Source organism: Dendropsophus ebraccatus, chromosome 5 (assembly GCF_027789765.1).
Source record: "Dendropsophus ebraccatus isolate aDenEbr1 chromosome 5, aDenEbr1.pat, whole genome shotgun sequence".
Lineage (NCBI taxonomy): Eukaryota > Metazoa > Chordata > Amphibia > Anura > Hylidae > Dendropsophus > Dendropsophus ebraccatus.
The window spans coordinates 82,876,058-82,900,217 of NC_091458.1; the positions used below are offsets into that span (position 1 = coordinate 82,876,058).

The 24,160-nt window shown below is 42.3% G+C and overlaps 1 protein-coding gene across 1 annotated transcript in view; it reads right to left on the reverse strand.

Annotated features, from left to right (window-relative positions):
• EDNRB (endothelin receptor type B) overlaps positions 1-7,991 on the reverse strand; it is a 29,556-nt gene extending 21,565 nt beyond the window's left edge. Inside the window, exons 1-2 of the mRNA XM_069972332.1 lie at positions 7,842-7,991; positions 6,815-7,345 (exon numbers count right to left, since the gene is read on the reverse strand). Of these exons, the coding sequence (XP_069828433.1) occupies positions 6,815-7,273 (459 nt within the window). The 5' untranslated portion in view covers positions 7,274-7,345; positions 7,842-7,991. The remainder of the gene's footprint in view (positions 1-6,814; positions 7,346-7,841) is intronic.
• Positions 7,992-24,160: the final 16,169 nt, after the last annotated feature.

A 24,160-nucleotide genomic window follows, 5' to 3' on the forward strand; every position in this document is an offset into this window, starting at 1 on the left:
AGTGGCAATCATGGCTTTATTATACTATGTTGTATTTCTGTCCAGGGATGTGTCCCACACCAAAAAATTAGAGTGCCAACTGGTCTTCAGACAAACAAAACCAATGACAGTGACCTAACCTGTGAGAGAAGAGCTCCGCCTTCATAGTGAAGTTGCTTTAGGGCAGGTAGCCCTATTATAGCAAATATTCTTGAGGTAGGTGTTTTTTTTTTTTTTTTTTTTTAATATTCAATATAATCTACAAAATATTACTATATTAAAGTGCTTGCTGGAAATTCTTCTGATCAAAACTATTGACCCATCTCTAGAACACGAGAAAAGATTGTTAAAGGGACAGCACCCATTAAAAAAATTATTTAGCAAAAAACATTTAACATTTATTATCTACAGTTATAACATGACTTTGTAAAATAAGCCCATCCTGGCTTACCGCAGGTGATGAGCTGCTAATGGAAACTCTGTAGGGAAATTAAATATTACTTGATTTCTATCTATAAATGGAAAACCTTTTGAAATCTAGCCCAAGTCTATCCTTGTAGTGGGAATCTACTCTCTCTTAATGTGGTTGCCCGAAATCATTGGTTAAAGGACCCTAGAAATGAGACAACCCCTTAAATGTTGATATTGTAGTATCAGAGGTGACCTAGAAAGCTTTACGTGTCTTAAAATCATATTCCCATTCATGAAAGTGATGACAATTTGCTAGAACATGACATGAATTATGACTAGTGTGGGTCCATCCTGTGGTATTCTTGTTGGGTTGAGTCTGCTGGGCTGGTATAGCACTGCATCCTCTTCACAGCTTGCAAGTCTGCAGGACATTCTGAGACGTCTGTGCAGGGTTCAGTGCTGCTTGGATGTTAAAAATCTGTTAACATGCTGTTTTGTGCATGGTAAAAAGTAGAGATGAGCGAACCGGTTCGGCCGGTATGGGATCCGGGTCGGATTTTCCCAAAAGTCCGAGTCCGGTCGGATTTGGATTTTTGGAAGTCCGCTCCAATTTTTTTTTCTTGCTTTCTAAAATGGCAGCCACCATTTTAGAAAGCAGGAAGTGTTCCAGGCGGGAAAAGCACTTTCCCATGATGCCCAGAACACTTCCAATTAGCAGGGATGTTGCACTAGCCCACCCCCTGTGTCCCGTCTGTATAGCTTTAAGAGGAGCGGCCTCCATGTTCACTACTGCTGCTCCTGTACTGGCCTCAAATGACTATTGCTGGACCTCCACTGGCCTCCAATGACTACTGCTGCTCCTGTACTGGCCTCAAATGACTATTGCTGGACCTCCACTGGCCTCCAATGACTACTGCTGCTCCAGTACTGGCCTCAAATGACTATTGCTGGACCTCCACTGGCCTCCAATGACTACTGCTGCTCCTTCACTGCATTTGTGACCTTTTTCCTGCATAGACCCTGTAATGGTGAATTTCCTGCATAGACCCTGTAATGATGAGTTTCCTGCATAGACCCTGTAATGATGAGTTTAATGCATAGACCCTGTAATGGTGAATATTGAAGTCTAAAAAAAAAAATTGACTTTGAGATATTGAAAAGATAATGATGTTACTGACATGTAGAGCCCTAAATTCAATCAAATACACTAATCCCCGTATCATATAGACGCTTTAAACTATTAAATGTGAAGAAATCCAAAATCCGGTCGAACCAAACTTTAAAAAAAAATCCGAAAGTCTGGTCGGAATGAACTTTTGAAAAGTTCGCTCATCTCTAGTAAAAAGTAATTCTCCCATTCAATGTTTTCTAATTCTGGTTTTGCAAACTGTTAAACTGTTGGTTGAGAAACATTTCTAGGCCCTGACGGACCATCAAATCAGCAAGTGAATTGAATTGCTGGTATGGGTCAGTAAGTTTTAAGCAATATTCTCTGACAAGACACCACATTCCATTCAAATTGAATTATGCAGCAAATAGCCATGGAACTGACATGTGTAATCCTAATCTGATTTGGCATAAGTGAAGCTTACATCAGTGTGCCAGAACAATAACAGATGTAAAACACAAACTCTAGAGATTTCTACTTAAATTGTAAATTAAGATAAATACAAGATGATTTTTATATAATTCCCACTGTGTGAACAAGATGAATATTGCCCAAAAATAAAAGATATTGGTTCTTCATCTCTTAATGGAATGAGAGAATTATGATGTATAAATCTTTTTATGTATTTATGTTTTTAAAATAAAGAGGTTGTCCAACATTTTTTTCTTATTAGAAAAGGGAATAATTTATTTTCTGTCCCTGTATCCTCTAACCCTTTTTTTGCCTCTGTCTCCCCGGCATCCTCCTCTGTTGCTGCTTTTTGGATTTGTATTTGTTTATATAAAGAACTTCCAGGTCACAGGGGTCAGCCGCTCTGCAAGCCTATAGCTCCACACCCTCTTTTCTGAATCTAGCTCCACCCACTCTACCCATCAGCAGGGAAATGTCTGTATTACTATAAGTGTCTTTTGAGCAGCATGGTGGCTCAGTGTCTGCCAATTACTTATATTATTAAATAAAGTATTTTTCTAGACTTTTGAATGTTTTATCTGTTGTAGGACTACAACCCCCAGCACACATGCACATGTTAGGAGTTGTAGTCCTGGTATACAAGTACTCTACAGTAGTCATCCTACAGGTAAGTGAGGTTACAATGAGCTAGGATTCTTTTACAAGTTTAGCGCAGCAAGAAATAGATAGAATGGTGACTGACACGGTTTGAAGTAGCATCTCACCTGGCCACTGTAGATTTGTACAGTACAATAATAACAATTTTGTTCCTTTATTTATATAGCTTCAACCTATTCTGCAGTGCTATACAGAGATTGTAGTCACTAATCTTGGTCCCTGTCCCCAATGGAGCTCACAATGTGTTGAAGCGTGTGATAAAATGCATGCAGACATTGGGGGACATACATGTAGCTGTTATCCCAGAACACCCAACACTGCAAAGCAACATGGCTAACCTCTGTGCCACCCACAACATGGCTAACCTCTGTGCTATCCACAACATGGCTAACCTCTTTGTCCTGTACAGCATGGCTAACCTCTGTGCCACCCACAACATGGCTAACATCTTTGTGCCCTACAACATGTCTAACCTGTGTGCCCCCCATAACATGGCTAATCTCAGTGCCTTCCACAACATGGCTAACCTCTGAGCCCTCCACAACATAGCTGTGGTCTCCTTCATGCCATGCTGCTCTTACTGATGCAGTTTCTACTGGGCTTGGGTGTTAGCTCCTCCTACAGGGGTGGGGATAAAGGAATGTAGATGCATAACCCCGCCCACCTGATGACTTGCTGTTCCCTCACTGGTAGGAGCAGGAAACACAAAGGGAATGGGACATCACAGGAAGTAAAGAAAACACAGGCATAGTGGTCATGTGACTGAGCCTGAGAACACAATAAGCGCTTTAAATAAAAAATAGAAGTGTATGTAGAACAAACAGCACCCACAGAGGTCAATACAATGCTAGTTTATTTAAAAACAAACAAACAAAGTTAAGCTTTTTTATCAAACACTTTCTCCAGGGGAGAGTTAGAAAAAGTGACAAGCTATGCAATCAGCTTTGCAGCCAGCTTTCTGGGGGTGGGGGGGAGGGGGAGCGTCATTTCTAAAAGAAGAAAATACCCTTTAATACAGCTACAATAGTCAGGTATTTTATAATGGATGCAATCTGATATAAAATCTATGAGTATGTATAATTTTTTTTCACTTCAATTCATGGCAAAATCAAAAAGTAGATCAAAATATCTTTGGGTTTTGTATATACAAATGGAAAAAAGTGACTATTCACAAACTGACATACACATATGGGTCTGATCGGTTATGCATCCATAAAGCAAAAAGACAAACGTTTATCAAAAGGTAGTGTGAATTGTGTGATGCTGAAAAGAACAATTAGTGTCACAGAGAGAGTAATTGTTCCTCAGAAACATATTGTCACTTGAGAAATAGTTGTCTTGTATGAAGGGCCAAAGGTTATGGTAGCACAGAAGCAGTATCATTTAGAAGACATGGGGCAAGGTGATAAAACATTGCAGAGTATTTAGTGAAACAGATGTGAGACAACATTGTGTAGATAGGAAGCAACACGAACAATGTCAAGAGAAAATGGAGTGGAAGAGGGGAGATGAAGTGAAATATGAAGCAGCAGGTGGTGTCACGACTCATGAGAAAGAAAAACAAAAATCTTGTAAAGAAACATTGGAGGGGAAGAGGAAGTTATTTAAGGTATAGGGTGCAGGATAAAAAAACTGTAAGATGAGGATAGAAGGCTAATGAAGAGCTCTATGAAAGTGGAGGGAAGCACAACAGGGTATTTTAGATAAATAATGCAAAGGAGTATGGAAGAAAAGGATTCAGGGGATCATCCTGCCCAGATGTTGGCTCTTCTAGACACACATGATTCAGCGGACAGATGCAGGGAAGAATATACTGAGTTAAGCGTCATTGGAAATAAGAATTACTGAGAAAGTCAAGTGGTGCATACAGTAGAAGACAGATATGAGAGCACAGCAGGAAGACACTGTCTTATTTTTTGGGGAAACACAGTATCAATTCAGCATCATGAAGTCTTTTACATTGAGTTAATAATATCGACTTTGTTTTCACTGCTCCAAGTGATTGAGTAGAATTGTCTTAATTGCCCCTAGCAACCAATCTGATTCCCTCTTTCATTCCGCACAGATTCCTTGAAAAATAAAAGGTACAATCTGAGGTGGAGTTTGATAATTCTTCGATTATGAGTTTACAGAGCCCAGGAAGTTATTAAGGCGGACACTGTCTTCACTGCTCCAAATGATTTAGTCTTATACACAATGAGTTTACAGTGCCCAGTGAGTTAATAATATGGACTTTTTCTTCACTGGTCCCAGTGATTTTGTATAATACACTATGACGCTGTCTTCAGTTATCCAAGCAAATTGTTATGACACGCTAATTGGGGGGATTTATCAAGACCGGCATACTTGTACGCCAGCTTAAATTAGGTCCCGCCTTTTTTCCCAGCCAGGCACCCAATCCTGCGCCCGGTGTACCAAATTTACGTCTGATTCTAGCAGGTGTACATTTGGATCATGATTTACGCCTGCGAGTAAATCATGATAAATGCACGCCACGCCTCCTCCCCGTCTTGCTACGCACCCCCGCCCGCCAATCAGGTGAGCAGGGGGATATGGCAGGTGTATGCCAGGGAGAAGGCGTGAATCTGCGCCTTCTCCCTGGTGTATGCCTTGGGCGAAACTTTCATAAATAAGGAATTTGACCTGTTTGAATGCATTATATTAAAAGACCACTTTGTGACTTTATACTACATTACTCACCTTCTTTAGAATCATTACCTCAGTAATGCATCAATCTTAGCTAGATACTTTGGCAATAAATTAACCATGTTTGTATATATAAACTACAGTCACATAATAATGATGCTGAATACTGAAATTATTAGTGAGACACTTTAGGAACACATAATATATCACTGTTTACATGGGCATGTCATGCATAGTTAACACTAGTTATCCTGTTATGTAATATGTGATCCATGGCTAGCAGTGAGCATGACTTGTCTAACATTACAAATTGCTTCCTCTTTGATTTAACCTCAGTGTCAGTTTTGGTATATTTACAGTATTTACCTCCTTCCTCTTAGAACCCATCGCTCAACGTTTCTTCAAAAGATTGGAATTGTTTTGTTGAATGAATTAATGGAGTGCTTAAGGGAGTTTACACCTAACATAACAAGTAGAAAAGCTTCAAAGACTATTGAGTTTGTTTGTAAGAAGTCAGTGGGATCAAATCTATGCATTTATTATATAGTGAATTATGGCAGTTTTATAGAATCATAGCATAGAGACTTTCTAGGTAAATATCTGTTACAATGTATAGCTGAGGATGTATTAAACACTCTGTAACACTCTATAACTAGAATGAGCTGTAACTTGTCTGTCAGTTCTTGCCACTATTTCTACATAGAAATATTTTGTTTTTCTGAATTGTAAGACACTATCTCTAGTTTTGTTGCTGATGTAATTATTGCCTTTGGAAAAGCAGATTGATCAATCAGATGTTCAGTTTTACTCCAGGCATAGTTCTTTCATGGAATATTTGAGTTCCTTTGAGTGTGTGAATAGTACAGACATGTGCATAGTGATGTGATAGTAGTAAACAGCAAGCAACAGCAAAATCACAACTTGATGGATATCTTAGGCTTGTTTTCAAGATTTTAAAGGTCTTCATCACCATAGTGTGCAAATTCTTTCTATTATACTTTGCATTTCTTTTACCATATTCAAAGAGGAAATTCATCAATGGTGTTGTGTAGGTTGACCAATTGTTACTTGCACAAACATTTGAGATTTTTTTTTTACTATAGTTTTCTAATGAAAGCATTAAAAATACACAAATCTGTGTTTTCTGCGTTTCTGAAAACAGCCCATACAGACTTAGTCGTTCTCTTAGCCAATTAGTGGATATGACTTTATCCACTTTTATCAAAGCAATCTTCTTTGAAGCAAACACCCTGCTCTGTGGATTTTAACAGCCCTAAACTGTATCATGTCCCTGGTGTATATAGTTTACTGTACAATGCCTAAACAGTAGTAACTACTCCTCAGCTGAGATCAGGGAAAGCAGGTATCTGTATACTGACAGCAAACATCATGAAGATGGGAAAGACTTATTTATATAAATAGACCTATTTAAAAGGCAGAATGAGAAAGAGTCAAATCTTAGTTTCAACAAACAATGGAAGAAAGGAGATAAAGCAGTCTTGTTGTTGTTGTTGTTAGCTTACCTAGTCTTGTTGTTCTTACCTTATATATGGAGATTGGTATATCAATGATGATATGAAGCAGATCTCCTAGGGCTAGGCTGGCAATCAGCAAGTTGATCTTATTTTTCATACTTTTGTCTTTGGAGATTATTCTCAACAGGGTTGAGTTCCCAATGATCCCAACTATGAATATCAGGCATGACACCACTGTGTTAATATATTTGAAAGTGTCTCTGATCTGGAGCTGATGAGCACATCTTGGATACCTTCTACTCTTTCTAGCTTGATAACTTTTATTTTCAGTCAAGCTGTGGTTAGAGAAATGATCAAGGTCTGAAGTCTTCATTTTATTTGTCTTTACTGTTGTTGATACACTTCCCAGCAATGGTAACTCTTCATTAGATAATGGTTGATGGGAAGGACTATGTTCTTCACCAAAGACTACAACAACACAGAATACCACTACTGCCAGTCTTACATAGTGCCGTGTGATCTCCATGATAAATGGGAAATGAACAGGTTTTTATTTGTATGCTCAGCTAAATAAAACAATTATATATCCAAGCAGGTCCTACAATAAAAAAATATATTGCTAGTTTTGTTTGCTTAGATATTTTTTAGATTTTTATAACATTATTCATTAAGATCATTTTTTATAACATTTTAAGACAGAAAATCTAAAACCTTATACTCTGTTGTGCAGATATCAATCAAATGGTAATAATCACAATTTATTTTTATCAGAATAAATGCTTAGGTTAAGATTGTCATTTAACTCTATGGGTTGTATTTTAAGTACAACTAAAGACGGTTTTCATACAGTGCTATGTACAACCACTAATCAACATAGCACAATATAATATAATAATGCACTATAATATGTCCAATATATATGAAAGAGAGCACAAAATATTATAAAGACAAGTAAAACAATGTAAACATTTATTTTTACAAGTAAATTATTTGTATTTAATTTTCTATAATACCAAAAACCATTGTTTAGCAGGAATTGTCCAATGAAACATACTAAAAATAAGTGAAAAATAATCATATAAATGGTAGCTTACCTTACTATAGCCCAGTATATAAAGTAAAGCAATGAAGCTGTAGTGAGGTAATGACTGTTCTCCAGCTAGGGAGATGTGGTCTGGAATTACATCAGGCTGGGAATCCTCTAAAGTGTCTCTGAAGTCATGAATGAAATGAACAATCCAGACCCTTCTCCTGGTATGTGTGTGTCTGAAAATCACTAGTCAAATACTTGTACATCAGTAAGTGACAGACCCCGCCTGCTCCCTCCTACAGCAACCTAGACCATTCTTGTCCCTGTAGTCTGGACAGCATCATTAAAACAGATCAGAGATAAACTAAGCTGCACTCATAGACATGTTTGGCCAGAGTAATCAATAAATACATTGGCATGTTGAAAGAATAACATTTATTGTACTAGCTTCATATAAAGGAGTTTCATAAAGTCAGTGAACATCAGCTGTTATGAGTAAACCTCTGAGGACAGATCAATCTTTGTGTATGATAATACAGAAAGCTTATTACACATGATGATTTTTGATGCAAATAATAAATATTTTATATATTTGTAGTCAGGTTGGAGTAGCTTCACCTATTGGCTAGGTTCACACTATGTAAAAATGACGTCTGTCTTACTTTACAAGGACCAACATTGTGCAAATAATGTCAGTGTCACCTAAGTAAAGCATTCCACTGTTAGGGATCATGTACATGGCAGATCAGCATACATAGTTTCTGTATTGTAGCATGTAAATTTGAGAGCACTCCATCTGCAGACTTTGGCTACGTTTTAGGGGGAAAAATGAAAAGGCGTCTGCTTTTTGTTTTTTAAATTATATCCATTATTACAACATTTTAATTGGCTTCAATGGAATGCATTTCAAGTTATTGGAACAACGGCCATCCTATGCACAGAGTGTATTAAATGACGAATGTTGCTTGTGCAGAAGTCAAAATAATGATCATGAGAATGATTCGCAGACGTCTTTTGCTAACAAACTTTGTTTTTTAAGTTGTTCACACAGTTTTTCTTTTTTTTGCTGTCCTTTTACAGTCTTTAGTATTAAATTCAATGGACTTTTCATTAAAGACAAATCTAAAGGGCAATTTGTCCACCTGAACTAGAATAATGAATCAACAGCCGTCATTGTAATGATAGGGGTCCAAAACGTGAAATAATGGACGTCATTTTCAGAAAATAATAATAAGGAAGGAAAAAATGTCATGTGAACGTAGCCAAATGATGTTTTTAAGGGTAGTCTCTGGAGAAGATGTGCCAGTATAAAGTGCCACTGTGCTTTTCAGCATGTTTTCTCTGCTGCCATTGAAGTAAATGGGACTGTGGTTTAAGGCAGTGACATCGACAAGAAACTTATCACTTTTTCTGTGTCCAAAAAAGCATGTTTGTTTGCCCATGTTAAGGTACCCAAAAGGTATATATACTTTGGCAGAATTGTTGCTAAACTGTCTGTGACTGTCTCACAAGCCTGAATGGGGCATGCAGATATCCATGCACTTGATGCAGAAACAAACCCATTCAGATTTATGGCATTTCTTTTTCACTCTCAATTAATCTGCTGCAAGTGAACATTGCTTCTATGGGAGAATAAAACATGGCACAATTTCTTTCCTATCAGATTAATACAAAAAAATGAGTTTCATAGTTTATCAATATTCAATGTATACGATGTCCACTGATTCTTTCTCTGCAACAATGTACTGATCCTATTATCTAGATGATGTGAGAGATGGTATGGCAGCTTAGTTTAGATAAATTATCTGCTGAAATTTCCAATCGTTCTCTATACAGAAGCTGGTTTTTATATTGTAACTTGACAAGCTCAGAGGATGTAACAAAACTGACACTGGTTTCTTTAGTGTGAGTCTTGGAGGTTTTGTAGCATAACTAGGTTATACAGACAGACTTGTGAATAGCACTGAATAAGACTATTGTAATGAAGTGTTGTGTCCCATAAAGACACTGAATGGAATGTTAGTGAGGATATGAAGCAGAATTAAGCCCCCAGGGTGCACATTGACATCTGTGTGAGTCTCTGTTAGCATCCAGATAAACATTGTGAGTCTGCTATTCGTTTATCTAGTTATTATTTTATACATTTTATTATTAATATTATTATTATTATTATTATTAAAAATCATAGACTGCACAAAGATAACATGTATCGTGTCACTTAGTTATGTGGTTGCCATTAAAAAATCATGATGGGCAGCCTGGACATAGATTTTTTGCACTAAATAGAGCTACTCTGTATCTAAAACCATGTCCAGAGCTATAGCAAAGTGAAAATCTGCTGCGGATATGGGAGAGTATACCACAATGAATTTAGAGACGTACCTATTTCCAGTGGAAAAATGCATTGAAAACCAAAGTTGCTTGGATTTGCCCACAACAAGCAATTACAGCTCAGATTTAAAATGAAACATGAGCTCTGGTTGGTAGCTATGGGCAAAACTAAACAGGTATGGATTAACCACATAGCAGAGTACCACATAGCAGATTCAGTACCGCAATCCAAGAGCAGCTTTTGCAGCTCATAGGGGATGGGAGGCTTTCTATGGCAGAACATGAAATATAGATCGCAGGAATTACCTGTTGTGTTGAGTGAGCATGCTTTATCAAACATACTGCTTGATCAAGCATTGTAGTGCCTGGCACTGCTCAATGCTTAACCGAGCCCCTTGTGGTACTCGAGTCTAAGTGCAAATCTCCTCCTTGCATGTTTGGTGGCTTTAATTAGCCAATGGATATGTAGTGAATGCCTTTTGCACTAACCAAGAGTAGCCAGGAGATGTTAGCTAGGGCAAGTGTTGGTTATGTGTCCTCCCCAGGTCCTAAACACACGGCCGTTAAAATTTTGTGTAGATGCAGGTGTAATGCAGAAGAACTACAGAGTCCAGAATATACTTAATCAGTTGAAACTTTTAGGCCAGTTTCACACAGAATGGAATCGCAGTGGATTTCACGCTTGCAAGTTTGCTGCAAAATTTGATGCGATTCCCGACACTGTCAATTGCAATAGGTGTACATACTCACAGCAGAATTTTCTGTTTCAATAAGTTTTTATTAACAGATTATTCACTATTATTCACTTATATGATAGTATAAACGCGGACATGTGCTGTCAAAAGATAAATAAGTTGCGTACAATAAGCTGAAGAAGCAAACAGAAGCAAACATAGAAGCTTATACATCGCTAGATTATAACAATCAACAAAATATAACAATACCACAAATAGGTATAGGTAGCTGTGAATGATTATACATATGCATATGCAACCCAGTGTATGGAAGGAGCTGACAGAGAAAATAGCTGAGGTAGCTGGAAAAGAGACAACGCTCAGTAGTAAGCCCACAATGCAAAAAAAAACTACCGTCACTGGGGTGCAAGGCATAAGCTTATAAAACAAACAACTCCGAAAAGTAGCAAATAGTCGCTGCACATATATGTGCCGAGGGGCTCAGAGAGCACCCGCGGCAAAAGACAACATGAGGGGAAACAGTCCAGCCTAGCAGAGGGACCAGAAGGTGTCCGAGCAGATGAAAAGAGATAAATTAAACCAGGTTCCAGGCAGTAAGCAGCTTTTGCCCATCCTCTACTGTAATGATGTGGTGTTGAAGATTCTTATAGTCGATCATCAATTGAGCCGTGTTAGTCCACCTATAAGGAATATTGTTAGACCGAAGAGTCCTGGTAATGGAAGCATAGGACCTCCGCGCTCGTAAAGTCTCTGGGGAGAGATCCATATATACTTCAACGCCCCGATATTGCTCAGGCAGTTTCTTCCCTTCTCTGGATAATTGCAAAATTGCAGACTTGACATGCATAAAATGAAGTCTCACAACGGTGTCCCTGGGTAATGAAGCAGGGAGATGTTGGGGTTTGGGAACTCTCCTTACCCAGTCTACTATCGTTTCTCGGTGCGGTATATTAGGCAGTGAGCTTTTAATCAGAGATTGGATAAAAGCAGGCAACTCTGATGTAGTGACCGACTCTGGGATGTTGCGAAGTTTAAGGTTATTCCGCCTGTTGAAGTCCTCTTGCCTCATAAGTTTAGCTCTTAATGAGTAAGTCTCCTCCTCCAGCTTCCTACACGCTTCCGACAAAGCGTTATGTGCCTCGATTGTCTCACTCAGTTTGAGTTCAGCCAGCAGGGCTCTGTCCTCCACCGCTCTCACCGGGGAGGACAGAGAAGAAAAAAGCCGGTCCATCCCCAGTAATAAAGAATCTCTAAATGTGGTAAGCCATTCCTTGAGTAGGGGAACCGGTAACGAGGGCAAACAATCCAATTGTCTATCAGTGTCTTTCTGTACTCCGAGTAAGATCGCAGAGGTCGGGACAAATGAGTTTAACTGTGGTGGAGGAGGAGGACAAGAATACATATCAAGAGGCGATGAAACAGCCACCGATAGAGGAGGAGAGTCCATGACCGCTGTCCTAGCATCCGAGGGGAGCCCATGGAAAAACTCAGGAGCCGTCGGAGAAAGAGCCCCGGTCCCAGTGACACCCCGCGGCACAGGAGGTTCAGAAGCTATAGGTGGCAATGACACCGCAGGCGGCTTATCAGAGTCCAGGATCTCAGGTATACTCACGCCGTCCGAGAACAGCAAAGACAGGTCCGCAACAGAGGATGAAGAGGAAACCGGAGCCTCAGCCTCTATCAAAAGGGAAGCGGACTGCGAGGGCTCTTCCAGCAGCTGGGAACGGCTATGTGGCATATCGGAGGCCCCGACACCCTCACTACTAAGCTGGGAAGGCATCTGCTTGTTCTTTCGGATCCTCCGTTTAGCCGCCCGGGAAGGAGCGCTATCGTTCTTTCCAGCCTTTTGACCCGTAGCTGAGGATGCGGGAGGGGACGGGGGACCCAACGATTCAAGTACCTCCGTGTATAGAGCCTCCCGCCAGCAGTCCGTCATGAAGCCGGCGCCATCTTGCTTCCTTCTCACCGTCGGGAGAGAAGATTGCTGTCTTCTCCTAGCTGCCGCCGAGGCTTTCTTTGATGTAGCAGACATCCAGAGAGGTAGAGGGGTCTTTCAGGAGTCTTCAGACCAAAATCGGACAGGAACTGAGTTGTGGAGTCGATGATAATAGCCTGGAATACCGGAGCTCGAGCAGGACACGTCTGGTCTCCTCAAGCGCAGGCCACGCCCCCCCACAGCAGAATTTTCATCACGCTGCAAGTATGTAAACGCTGTCCTCCTTAACCCGTAGACTCGCGTGCGTGAAATCTGCTGCGCTTCCAAAACTGGCCTAACTGTAGAGAACTTTTTAAAGGCATGGTACACAGTAAATCATAGTTCTTTTAATCAAGGTGCAAGAATAAAATAATTTAGGAAATGCTGACAATGGGACAATGCACTGGCACATCCTGTTATGCTGTATCCATGTTGGCTACTGGTGATTGGCAGGCCGCACTAGGTGCCCTGGGTCTACATAGGCTGATGCTTGGCTCAGTTGCTGTCATTTAGTAATCTCCTTTTGTGAAACAAAAAAACAGACACTATACCAGTACTACTGTACCACTACACCATCACTGGCCTGCTCGTCCTCCTTAAACATACTGTAGGAACGTTCAGCATATAGGCGTTCCTGTGTTGTTTATGGGGACCAAACGATCATTTTACTGTTCCCATCCCATTTCTGTGGTGTTTTCATTACTTTCTGAGGTTTTCAAGTGAACCAGACGTCCTTAAAGAAGCAGTTCACTTTTTATTTTTTTCGCCTCCCCGGGTAGCCGCTGTCAAGTATACTTACAGAAGATGATCAGTGTCCCGTTCCCGTCGGTCAGTTCCGTCACGCGGTGCCGTTCACATCGGGCACGCGCTCACTTCCGCCGGCGCTGTGACTCCTCTTCTCTCCCTTGTCATTTGAACGCCAGAAGTCACGCGCTTCCATAGAGAATGCATGGAAGCGAGTGACTTCCGGCGTATAATCACTGGGCAGAGAAGAGGACTCGCAGCAGCCGGCGGACGGAACTGACCGACAGGAACGGGACACCGATCATCTTCTGTAAGTATACTTGACAGCGGCTACCCGGGGGGGCGAAAAAAATAAAAAGTGAACTGCTTCTTTAACTCTGCCGAGTCAAGCAGTTGATTATTTCTGTGCTCAATTCCCATCAATGACCTGCAGTCACAGTGTGGCCTCACCTATTGTGCCAGGGTCTGCTGCAGGAAGAGATCACAGCAGAATCAGAATCGATCGGGCGGCCGGGGCTGCGGGCGGCTGGCTGGATCATATACTTCACCTGGTCCCCGCTCCGGCTTGCTGAAGACATCGGGAATCGCCGGAGCCGGGATCAGGTGAAGTATAAGCTCCGGCGGCCGGGGGGTTAATGGGGAGGGCTGCAGACAAACTCGCAGCAGGGATGTACATCCCTGCTGCGTGTTTGTCTGCCATTAAAAGCATAGGGCCGGGATCTGCAGCGAGTCTCGCTGCAAAAAAGCAGCATGGAGACTCGCTGCAGACCCGCCAAGTGGGTTTGTAACCTTAGACTCTAAGGGTATAAACCCACACACCGTATACGCAACAGATATGCAACAAATACGCAGCAGATTTGTTGGTACAGATTTGATGCTGTGTTCAGTTATTTAGATCTAATCTGCTGCGAGTTTGCTGCGTATCGCAGCAATAAAAACGCTGCATATACGGTGTGTGGGTTTATACCCTAAAAAAAGAAAAGAGTCAGAACATAGGAAGTGCCGTGTTTTTCATAATAACTAAAAAAAAAATGCATGTAAATTGCAAACTTGCATTATATCACATCAACTGTTGATTCAGGTTTTTTGAAAGTTATAACTACAGTGACACTTTAAGTAGACTTTCCCAGATACTGTTAGCATTGTCGAAAACTTGCACATTTTATTAATTATTAAAATGACAAGTAACCTATGTAGGGAGTACAGTGTATAATATAAAGGTGTGCATGGGGGAACATATTAGACATTTATCAAATTCTGAGATATATGTTTCACAACATTTCTGTACCATACATGGATGGAGTTGGTCTCTTACTTCTAAATCAAGAGGGGGTATTCGATTTTGATGGAGGCCACACCTGATTTTAAGCATTTAGGAATTATGTATTCATGTATGGGGTGGAGCTTAAAAGAAAAGTGGCTGTAACTAGACGCTGAAATATGTATTGTATGCACTTCATAGACTGTAATGTAAATGTAAAGAGTTGGATTTGATTGACATCTAGGGAGAGACATTTGCTGCCATACACTTTCCTCAGCTGTTTCTTGGAATCACAGCGGGTCTCAGCAGCAAGACCTGATGCAGTCAATAACTGTTGAAATTTCTGCTGATATGTCAAAAGTTACTACAAATGACAGTGATGCTTTAAGGCAAAAATGGGTTGTGTGCTTAAAGGATTATTCATGTGCCACAGATCATCTTCCATTTCTCACTGATCTATTGTTTAAAAGTGAGTATTTTGACCCTGAATAGATAATGCAATATGAAAAGTGGAAGTTTTCCACAGATATATAATTTCAGTGGCCAGCTTGTACCACTTGTACCCCAGAAATGTGACCCTTCTTTTAAAATGTATCAAATAGCTATTTATGGAAATGCAGTTCTCAGGGTGTATGCCTGGGGAAACTTGCTTCTAAGCTGATCAGTCTTTTCCATGATTTTGATGACTATTTTGGCCTTTTAGAATAGAGATAGATTTTTTTCATCCTCACCTTCTAAGAGACATATCTTTTTAATTAATAAGATATGTTTTTTTTTTAGTCATGGAAAAGAATACTGTAATAAAGGTGAAAATGCTATCCTGCCAATCAAAAGCAACAGAAACCCGAGGGAATGAAAAACTGTGTTCACAAAAATCCCACTGAAATAAATCTGGACCTGAAGTACAATGTTTGTAATTACCTTAAAAAATGATGATACAGCACAAAATTGAAAAGGAACTATAGCAACAGCAGAGAAAGGGAAAGCTTGGCAGCAGTCTACTTGCTTCTCATATTTAGCCTGCAGTAGTAATTTGATTTTTCTTAATTAAACATGGGTGGAGAACCGTTTACTTTACTGTGATAATAATATGAAGAAGAAAAATATAACTCAATACTTTTGACTTCTAACGCAAAAGTCACTGGTTACACATACGTATAAGCCACTTTGTATAAGCTCATTGTACAGGGGTTGCGTTCAAACTTTAAGGGTGCGTTCACACGTACAGGATCTGCAGCTGATTTGAATCTGCAGCAGATCCGCAGCAGATTTGATGGCCCAGAGTTACTTTGCATTGAATCTGCAACTTCAAATCTGCGCCATAAAATCTGCTGCAGATCCTGTACGTGTGAACGCACCCATAGGGTGCGTTCACACGTACAGGATCTGCAGCAGATGGTGCAGATTTGAAGTTGCAGATTCAATGCAAAGCAACTCTGGGCCATCAAATCTGCTGCAGATTCAAATCTGCGCCATTACATCTACTGCAGATCTGCTGCAGATCCTGTACACGTGAACGCACCCTCAGGGTGCGTTCACACGTACAGGATCTGCAGCAGATTGGATGGCGCAGATTTAAAGCTGCAGATTTAAAGCAAATCAATTCTGGGCCATTAAATCTGCTGCGGATCTGCTGCGGATCTGCTGCAGACTCTAATCTGCACCATCAAATCTGCTGCAGATCCTGTACGTGTGAATGCACCCTTAAAAAGTATCCAACGGACTTCCGGTTCCGGCGCCATGCGGTGAGGACGCGTCTGGCCACAGCTCCGTGCCTGCTCCTCTCGTGCTGACAGCTTATACCCGCACCACTGATCCTGATACCGCCCGGAAGCGCTCCTGAACCCCCGCGGCCGCTTGAATGAAGCGGAGACGCGCATAAAGAACCTAGAGGACACTGTAGACTCCTCCTCCTCCACTATTCATGACCTCACACATGAGACGCGTAGACTGTGGGATAAGATTCAGGAACTGGAAGATCGTTCCCGACGGAACAATCTTCGGATTGTGGGGGTTCCGGAGACTATTGCAAAGAAAGACCTGGCTTCCCTGTGCGAACATACCCTCCCTAGCATTCTGGGACTACAGCGTTCCTGCAAAGTTGAGAGGGCTCACCCGCTAGGCCCGGATCTCCGTCCTGCTCCTGGGGACACCTCCCATCCTGCTCTGCAGCATAGAAACCGCCTGCGTCAGGTCATCGTCCGTTACCTGGATTATACTGATAGAATGGACATTCTTAAGGCTTACCGTAAAATGTCTGCGGGTTTGATCTACAAAGATGCTAAACTTCTAGTGTTTGGAGATTACTCGGTGGAAACTTCAAGACAACAGAGACTGTTCTCTCCTATTTGCTCGGTGCTCTACCGAAAACAGATTCGCTTTGCCTTATTACACCCAGCGGTGCTGCGCATCTTTCACCAGGATGGATCTATGTATACGTTCCGGTCTCCGGAGGAGGCGAAAGAGGGTCTGGCCACTTTACTGGACGATGTCACCTTCCCAGCGGGCCGTTCGCGATTTCACAACAGCAAGACTTCCCCGCGCCATACCAAGGTGGACTGTCCTCGGTCTGATTCTCAGAGGGATTCGGAGTGGTTCGCCGCTCCTAAAGAGCAGAGAAAACGCTGCTCTTCACTACCAATTTTGTGAAGTAAACTGTGGGTCTAGATGTGCTAATTTTATTCTGGGTCGCTTGGGAACCAGCTAGCAGTTTCCTTTTAGGGGGGATATAATGTTCTCTTAAAGTTTAGTTTTATAGCGCTAACGGTGAATAGTTAGCATGTGATGCCTTACTATATCCTTTCCTGTAGCAGGCACGGGGAGTAGGCAAAGGATAAAGTATTGCTGCCTGTTTATTGGATGTTCCGTATGGGAAGAAGTGAAGTCTGGAGGCTATGGTTCCTTGTTAGGATTTCCAGATGTGGGATTACAAGGAAGCCTGTCGGGTTATGTTGTTTCTGTGTTTGGGGGGGAAGAAGGTTGGGGGGGGGGGGAATTTTGGTTTTTGTGTTTGGGGGGGGGAAAGTACGGGTGGGAGGGAGGGAGGGAGGGGAGGGCTGTTCTTGCAGGAGTGAGGTCTGATAATGTTCTTCCCAATGATGTATATCCTTTTATTTTCCAGAGATGCTTCGCTTGGTTTCCTGGAATGTGAAGGGATTACGATCCCCTCACAAACGAGGGATGCTCTTAAGGCGCCTTTAAAAACTCCGACCGGACCTTGTTCTGCTGCAGCAGACACATTTGGAATCGTCTGATTTTTTTCGACTCCGTAAGTTTTGGGTCAGGGAGGTGTATAAGTCTCCTGCAGTAGACCATAAGGCTGGCGTTATAATCTTAGTACATAGGGCATTCCAGGGTACCATTTTAGGTTCCTCTCATGACAGTCTGGGTCGGTGGTGTGCATTACAGGTCCGTCTCCCAACGGAGGACATCTCTATATATAACGTTTACGGCCCTAACGGTCCTAGTACATCCTTTTTCGGTGCCTTATCCACACAAATGTTGACTGATCCCAATCCAGCCAAAATTGTGGCAGGCAATTTTAATGAAGTGATGTCCTCTGTGGAAGACCGCTCTCAGCTGCGCTCGTCTCATGCTCCACATTCTCCCCTAATCTCTTTCTGTCAGTCACAGGCATTGGCTGACACTTGGAGATACTTACACCCAGATGATCGGGAGTTTACCTATTACTCCCCAGTGCATGATGTCTGGTCAATAATTGACTATGTCTTAGTCTCGGCACCTCTCCTTCCCAAATTACAAGCTCATGATATTGAAGAGTTGATTCTTTCTGATCATGCACCGCTGCTTTGCACCTTCCATACACAACTTCCTAGAGGTACTGACTTCCTTTGGAAATTCCCTGTAGGGATCGCCAAGGATGATGAATTTAAAACTCTACTGAAAGCCTGGTGGCTTGAATATGCTCATGATAATTTGGGGCATACCTCACAACCTCAATTATACTGGGATACCGCTAAGGCAGTCCTTAGGGGTCGTATTATGGCGTACAAAGCAGCGTTGCAGAAAAAGATCAATGCTCAGGTCCAGAAATATAGTGTGTTATTAGGGGCGGCTTACACTTCATTTCAGTTGTCTCCTTCAGAGGTGATTAGAAAGGCATGGAAGGATGCCCGTTCTGGGTATGAGCAGTGGCTGGAAAAAAGAGAGGATATACATAGATCCTATTATGAGGCCTTAATATTCCGCCATGGCAGTAAGGCGGGGCGCCTACTGGCGCGGTTTGCCAAGGGACCTTTTGTGACTAATCCTATTTCTCAACTGGTGGATGGGGGAGGCCGTGTGCAGCGTGACCCGCAACTGATTACCTCTATTCTAAAGGACTACTATGAGCAGCTGTATGCGGCCCCTCCCTCCCCGCCAGAATCGCTAGCCAGCTGGCTGAGGGATGCTTGTCTGCTGACATTGTCGGAGGACCACCTTACTCTACTGAACTCCCCAATTTCCCCATAAAACAGCTGAAGTCACAAAAAGCCCCTGGTCCTGATGGGCTATCTGCCGATTTTTATAAAATATTGAGTGAGGATATCTCCCCTACGTTACATTCTTTATTCTCTCTTTATCTGCAGGGGGGGATGGTCCCTAGCTCGTCCAATACCGCCTTCACCAAGCTTTTGCTTAAACCCGGGAAAAATCTGCAGCATCCAAACTCATACCGTCTGATCTCGTTGTTAAATCTAGATTTAAAGCTTGTCTCCAAGATTATGGCGGATCACCCTGCGGAGGTGCTTCCGGAGCTCATTTCTCCGGCCCAAGTTGGCTTCGTGAGAGGAAGGTCAGCTACTATTAACATAAGGAAAGTTATGGCGGTTTTGGACGAGATACGGGCTAGACCTCATTTGCATCCATCCCCAGCTCTCCTCTCGATTGATGCCGAAAAGGCTTTTGACAGCGTGAGCTGGGGATGGATGTTTGGGGTGTTGGAGAGGATGGGTTTTGCGGGACCCTTCCTAGATTACATTAGGGCACTGTATGCCTCTCCGGTGGCAAGGATACATATTCCAGGCTTTCTTTCTTCTCTTTTTCCCCTCTTTAAAGGCACGCGACAGGGGTGTCCCCTTTCCCCTTTACTTTTCAATCTTGCTATAGAACCTCTCTCCCGTAAGTTGCAAGCTCTACCTGATGTGGAGGGTATTACAGTTGGCTCTAAAACCTTGAAAATTACTTTTTTTGCCAATGATCTTTTAGTTTTTTTGGCAAATCCGGCGAGAGATCTGGCTAGGGTGTCTGATTTTTTGGCCAATTTTGGCCTGTTTTCAGGTTTTAAGGTCAATGTGGATAAAAGTGACCTGTTAGACTTATCTCCTTCCTCCACGAATAACCTTAAACTCCCTGTCTCTATACCCCTGCGATATTCCCGCACATGTATAACATATTTAGGCATTAGAATAGGGACTACGTCCCGCTCCCTATACACCCTAAATTTTCCCCCGATAATTAAGAAAATACAAGCCGATTTGCAGAAATGGTCACATTTGCCTCTGTCACTCTTTGCTAGGGTGGCACTGGTAAAGATGATGGGATTTGCAAAAATGTTATACCCTCTCCAGACGATCCCGCTCTTGCTGTGTCACACTGATGTTACTTCACTAAGATCGGCCATATCTAAATTTATTTGGGCTTCTAGGAGGCCACGGATTGCTCAGAAAAAAACTGTTGCTGCCCAAGGATAAGGGAGGTTTGAACCTTCCTGACGTACGCTTGTATAATTTGGCCTGTCTTATGAGGCATGGCTTTGATTGGATGAGAGGCTCAAGCAATTTTTCAAACTATGAGCTGGAATCTCATCTGGCTCAGCCATGGTCTTTAAATGGTCTTCTTCATACCAAAGTTGGAGCCCTTCCGCCCGCTATTCGGCAGAGCTTGCTATTCCGGGACTCCATCAAGGCTTGGCAGGCAGGAAGGAAAGTGCTAGGACTGTCTTGGCAGATGAGTGTACATTTAGACCCTTAGCATCATCCGGAGTTCATTTCAGGTAGCCAGAATCCGCTCTTTCGCAAATGGAAAGAAGCTGGAATAACTAAAGTGATAGATTTCATACATGTCACTTAACGTAGATACTATACATTCCCTGAACTCCAGACAAAGTATGGCTTGGGGCCGGGTCATTTTTTGGCTTATAGCCAGCTACATAGCTTTCTCTCTTCCCGTCTCAGGGATCTTAGGATGGAACTATCCAACAATCCTATTTCTCTCTTTGTTTCGGTGTCTCCCCCACAACATACTTTGTCTGCCCTTTACTCCACTCTGAGGGATGCTGATACCAGGGGTCTAGCTCTGTCACTGTTTAAATATTGGGAGGATAAATGGCCCTTGCCTGATCTTAATGCCCTGATTCTGAAGGGATGGAACGTGGTGCGACAGGCGGTGGTCTCTGAACAATGGAGAGAGACACAATACCGTATTATGCACCATGCCACTTATGACTTTTCCTTCCCTCGGTCCCCGTCCCATCCTGATAGAATCATAGCATGTCCTAATTGTGGGGAGAGGGGTACGGATTTGGAGCACGGTTTATACTCTTGCTCCAAGGTACAATTATTTTGGAAAACCTTGATTGACTGGCTCAATAGTAGGCTTAGGTCTTCCTTTTCTTTGGATCCTCACTTGATCCTCTTGCATTTCTCCCCTGCTGATGAGCCTGTTACTCTTTTACTTCATATTTTCATCTTAGTCGCTAAGCGGTGTTTATTAGCTAGATGGTTGACAGCTGAGATGCCAACTACTACGCATGTTTTACAGCAAGTGACGCGATACATGTGGCTAGATCAACTGGAGGCCATACCAGCACGTGAATTGAGGGCGAAGGCATTTTTTAAAAAGTGGAAATGTTTCATACTTACCTTCCTAGACTCCCATGATATTCAGAGGGTTGTTGGACCTTTCCGAAATACAGCCTGGTATTTGCGTGCGGATATTGCTGGTGCCCTGGGTGCCTTAAGGCTACCTGACTGATCTTTTCCCTTGGCAATGCTCCTTGTCCTTGAGGAGGAGTTGGGACCCTCATTCCTGCAAGATGGGGGGGGGGGGGGTTTGTTTTTGTTTGTTTATGTGATTAGCTTATCTGTTCCAGCAGATTATGTATATATTTCTGTGGAGGGTTTGTTTCTCTCCCTTGAGATGTTATTCTTGGCTTTCAAGACCTGCTAATCATATTTGTGTTGTAAAAACTTCTAATAAAAATATGTTTGCAAAAGAAGAAGTATCCAACATATGGGTGAGGGTGAGAAGTTTGAACTGTGTTCTGTATTTAATCGGTAACCAGTGCAGTGACTGGCACAGGGGGGAGACATTGGTATAACGGCTGGAGAGGAAGAGGAGCCTGGCTGCTACGTTCAGGATAGACTGGAGAGGGGATATCTTAGAGAAAGAAAGACCGATTAGTAGGGAGTTACAATAGTCAAGATGGGAATGGGTCAGGGTGACAGTCAGAGTCTGAGGTGTGTCAGTGGTGTGAAAAAGGCGAATTCTAGAGATGTTTTTGAGATGAAGATCACAGGAGCGTGCAAGAGCTTGAATATAGGGAGTGAAAGATAGATCCGAGTCTAGATAACCCCCAGACATTGAGCTTGATGCACAGGAGTGATGCTAGTACCACAGACTAATAGTGAGATGTCGGGTTTAGGTTTGTTGCAGGGAGGCAATACAAGAAGTTTAGTTTTGGAAACATTGAGTTTGAGAAACAGAGAGGTCATAGTGTTAGAGAGCAGATAGGCAGTCAATTGTATTTTGCAGCAATGCAGGGGTGATGTCACGGAAGGAGGTATATAGCTGGGTGTCATTAGCATAGAGATGGTATTTAAGGTCAAACCTGCTGATGGTCTGTATAATGGGGGCTATATAAAGGGTGAAGAGGAGGGGACCCAGAACTGATCCCTGGGGAACCCCAACAGAAAGAGGTAAGGGAAAAGAAGTAGAGCCCGAGAAGGATACACTGAAGGAGCGGCCAGAGAAGTAGGAAGTAGTGATGAGCGAATACTGTTCGATCAAGATATTCGATCGAATAGTGAAATATTCGAATATTCGATATTCGTATGAATATCCCGCGAATATTCGATAAATATTTGATAAGGGTTCAAATCCCCCAGCTTCCGGTTTCACCCTCCAAATGGTTAAATAGATGTTTTTCACTAATCGAATACTTGTTCCCATAGACTTTAATGGGATTGAATATTCGATCGATTATTCCAATATTCGCGGGATATTTGTATGAATATTGAATATTCGAATATCTCACTATTAGCTCATTATTAGTAGTCTTTAAGACCAAGAGAGCTGAGCATAGAGAGGAGGAGCTGGTGGTCCACAGTGTCAAACGCTGCTGAGAGATCCAGTAGAATCAGCAAGGAGTAGTTCCCTTGTGACTTGGCCTTCAGGAGGTCGTTTGACACCTTGGTGAGAGCAGTTTCAGTTGAGTGAAGGGAACGGAAGGTCGAGAAGAGAGTAATCAGAGATATAGCAGGTTAGGCGAGAGTAGACCAGACGTTCCAGGAGTTTAGAGATAAAGGGAAGATTGGATACCGGTCGATAGTTGGCTGCACATAATGGGTCTAGAGGTTTTTTTTTTCAGTAATGGGGTTATAATAGAGTGTTTGAATGAGGAGGAAAGGATACCAGAGGAGAGGGAGAGGTTGAATATTTTGGTGAGGTGAGTCATGACAGCAGGAGAGAGTGACTGGAGGAGGTGTGAGGGAATAGAGTCACTAGGGCAGGTGGTGGGACAAGAGGAGGAGAGGAGCTTGGCGACTTCTTCCTCTGTCACTGGATCAAAAGCAGAGAGTGAAGAGAAGGTGGGAGAGGGGATGGGATCTATGGGGCTTTGGGGCTGGGAAGTGATGTCAGAACGGAAAGTGTCAATTTTATATTTGAAGTAGGAAGACAAATGTTCAGCGCAGAGGTCAGTGATGGGTGTATATACTGTAGTAGTACAGTGTTTGTGTACATTGTGGAAGCCCTGGTGCTGTGTTTAGCCCTGCTGCACTGCCACAGTATATACAGCCCCGACAGCTGTGCTGATTTGTACTTTAGAGCTGTACGGTTTGGTACCAATGCATAGAAATATTTTTTGTGCATGTGTCGGAGGCTTGTGCTCCTGATCTTTTAAGACCCCAGCAACACTCCTGCTAGACCACTTCCTGATTTAACTATGAATATATTGTGGTACAATATCTGAGCACTTGGGGCCCCACTTTAAAATTTGGCCTTGGCCTTAAACCATCCCTGGCGGGAGAGATCATGGCCCAGCCTCTCATAGGCTGCAGGCATGAAGTGTCCACAGCTAAAGCGAATGAATGGAGAATAAGAATGCTGACAGCTCCCGATCCTCTATTCTCTGCACTATAATTTCAGCCCGTTCT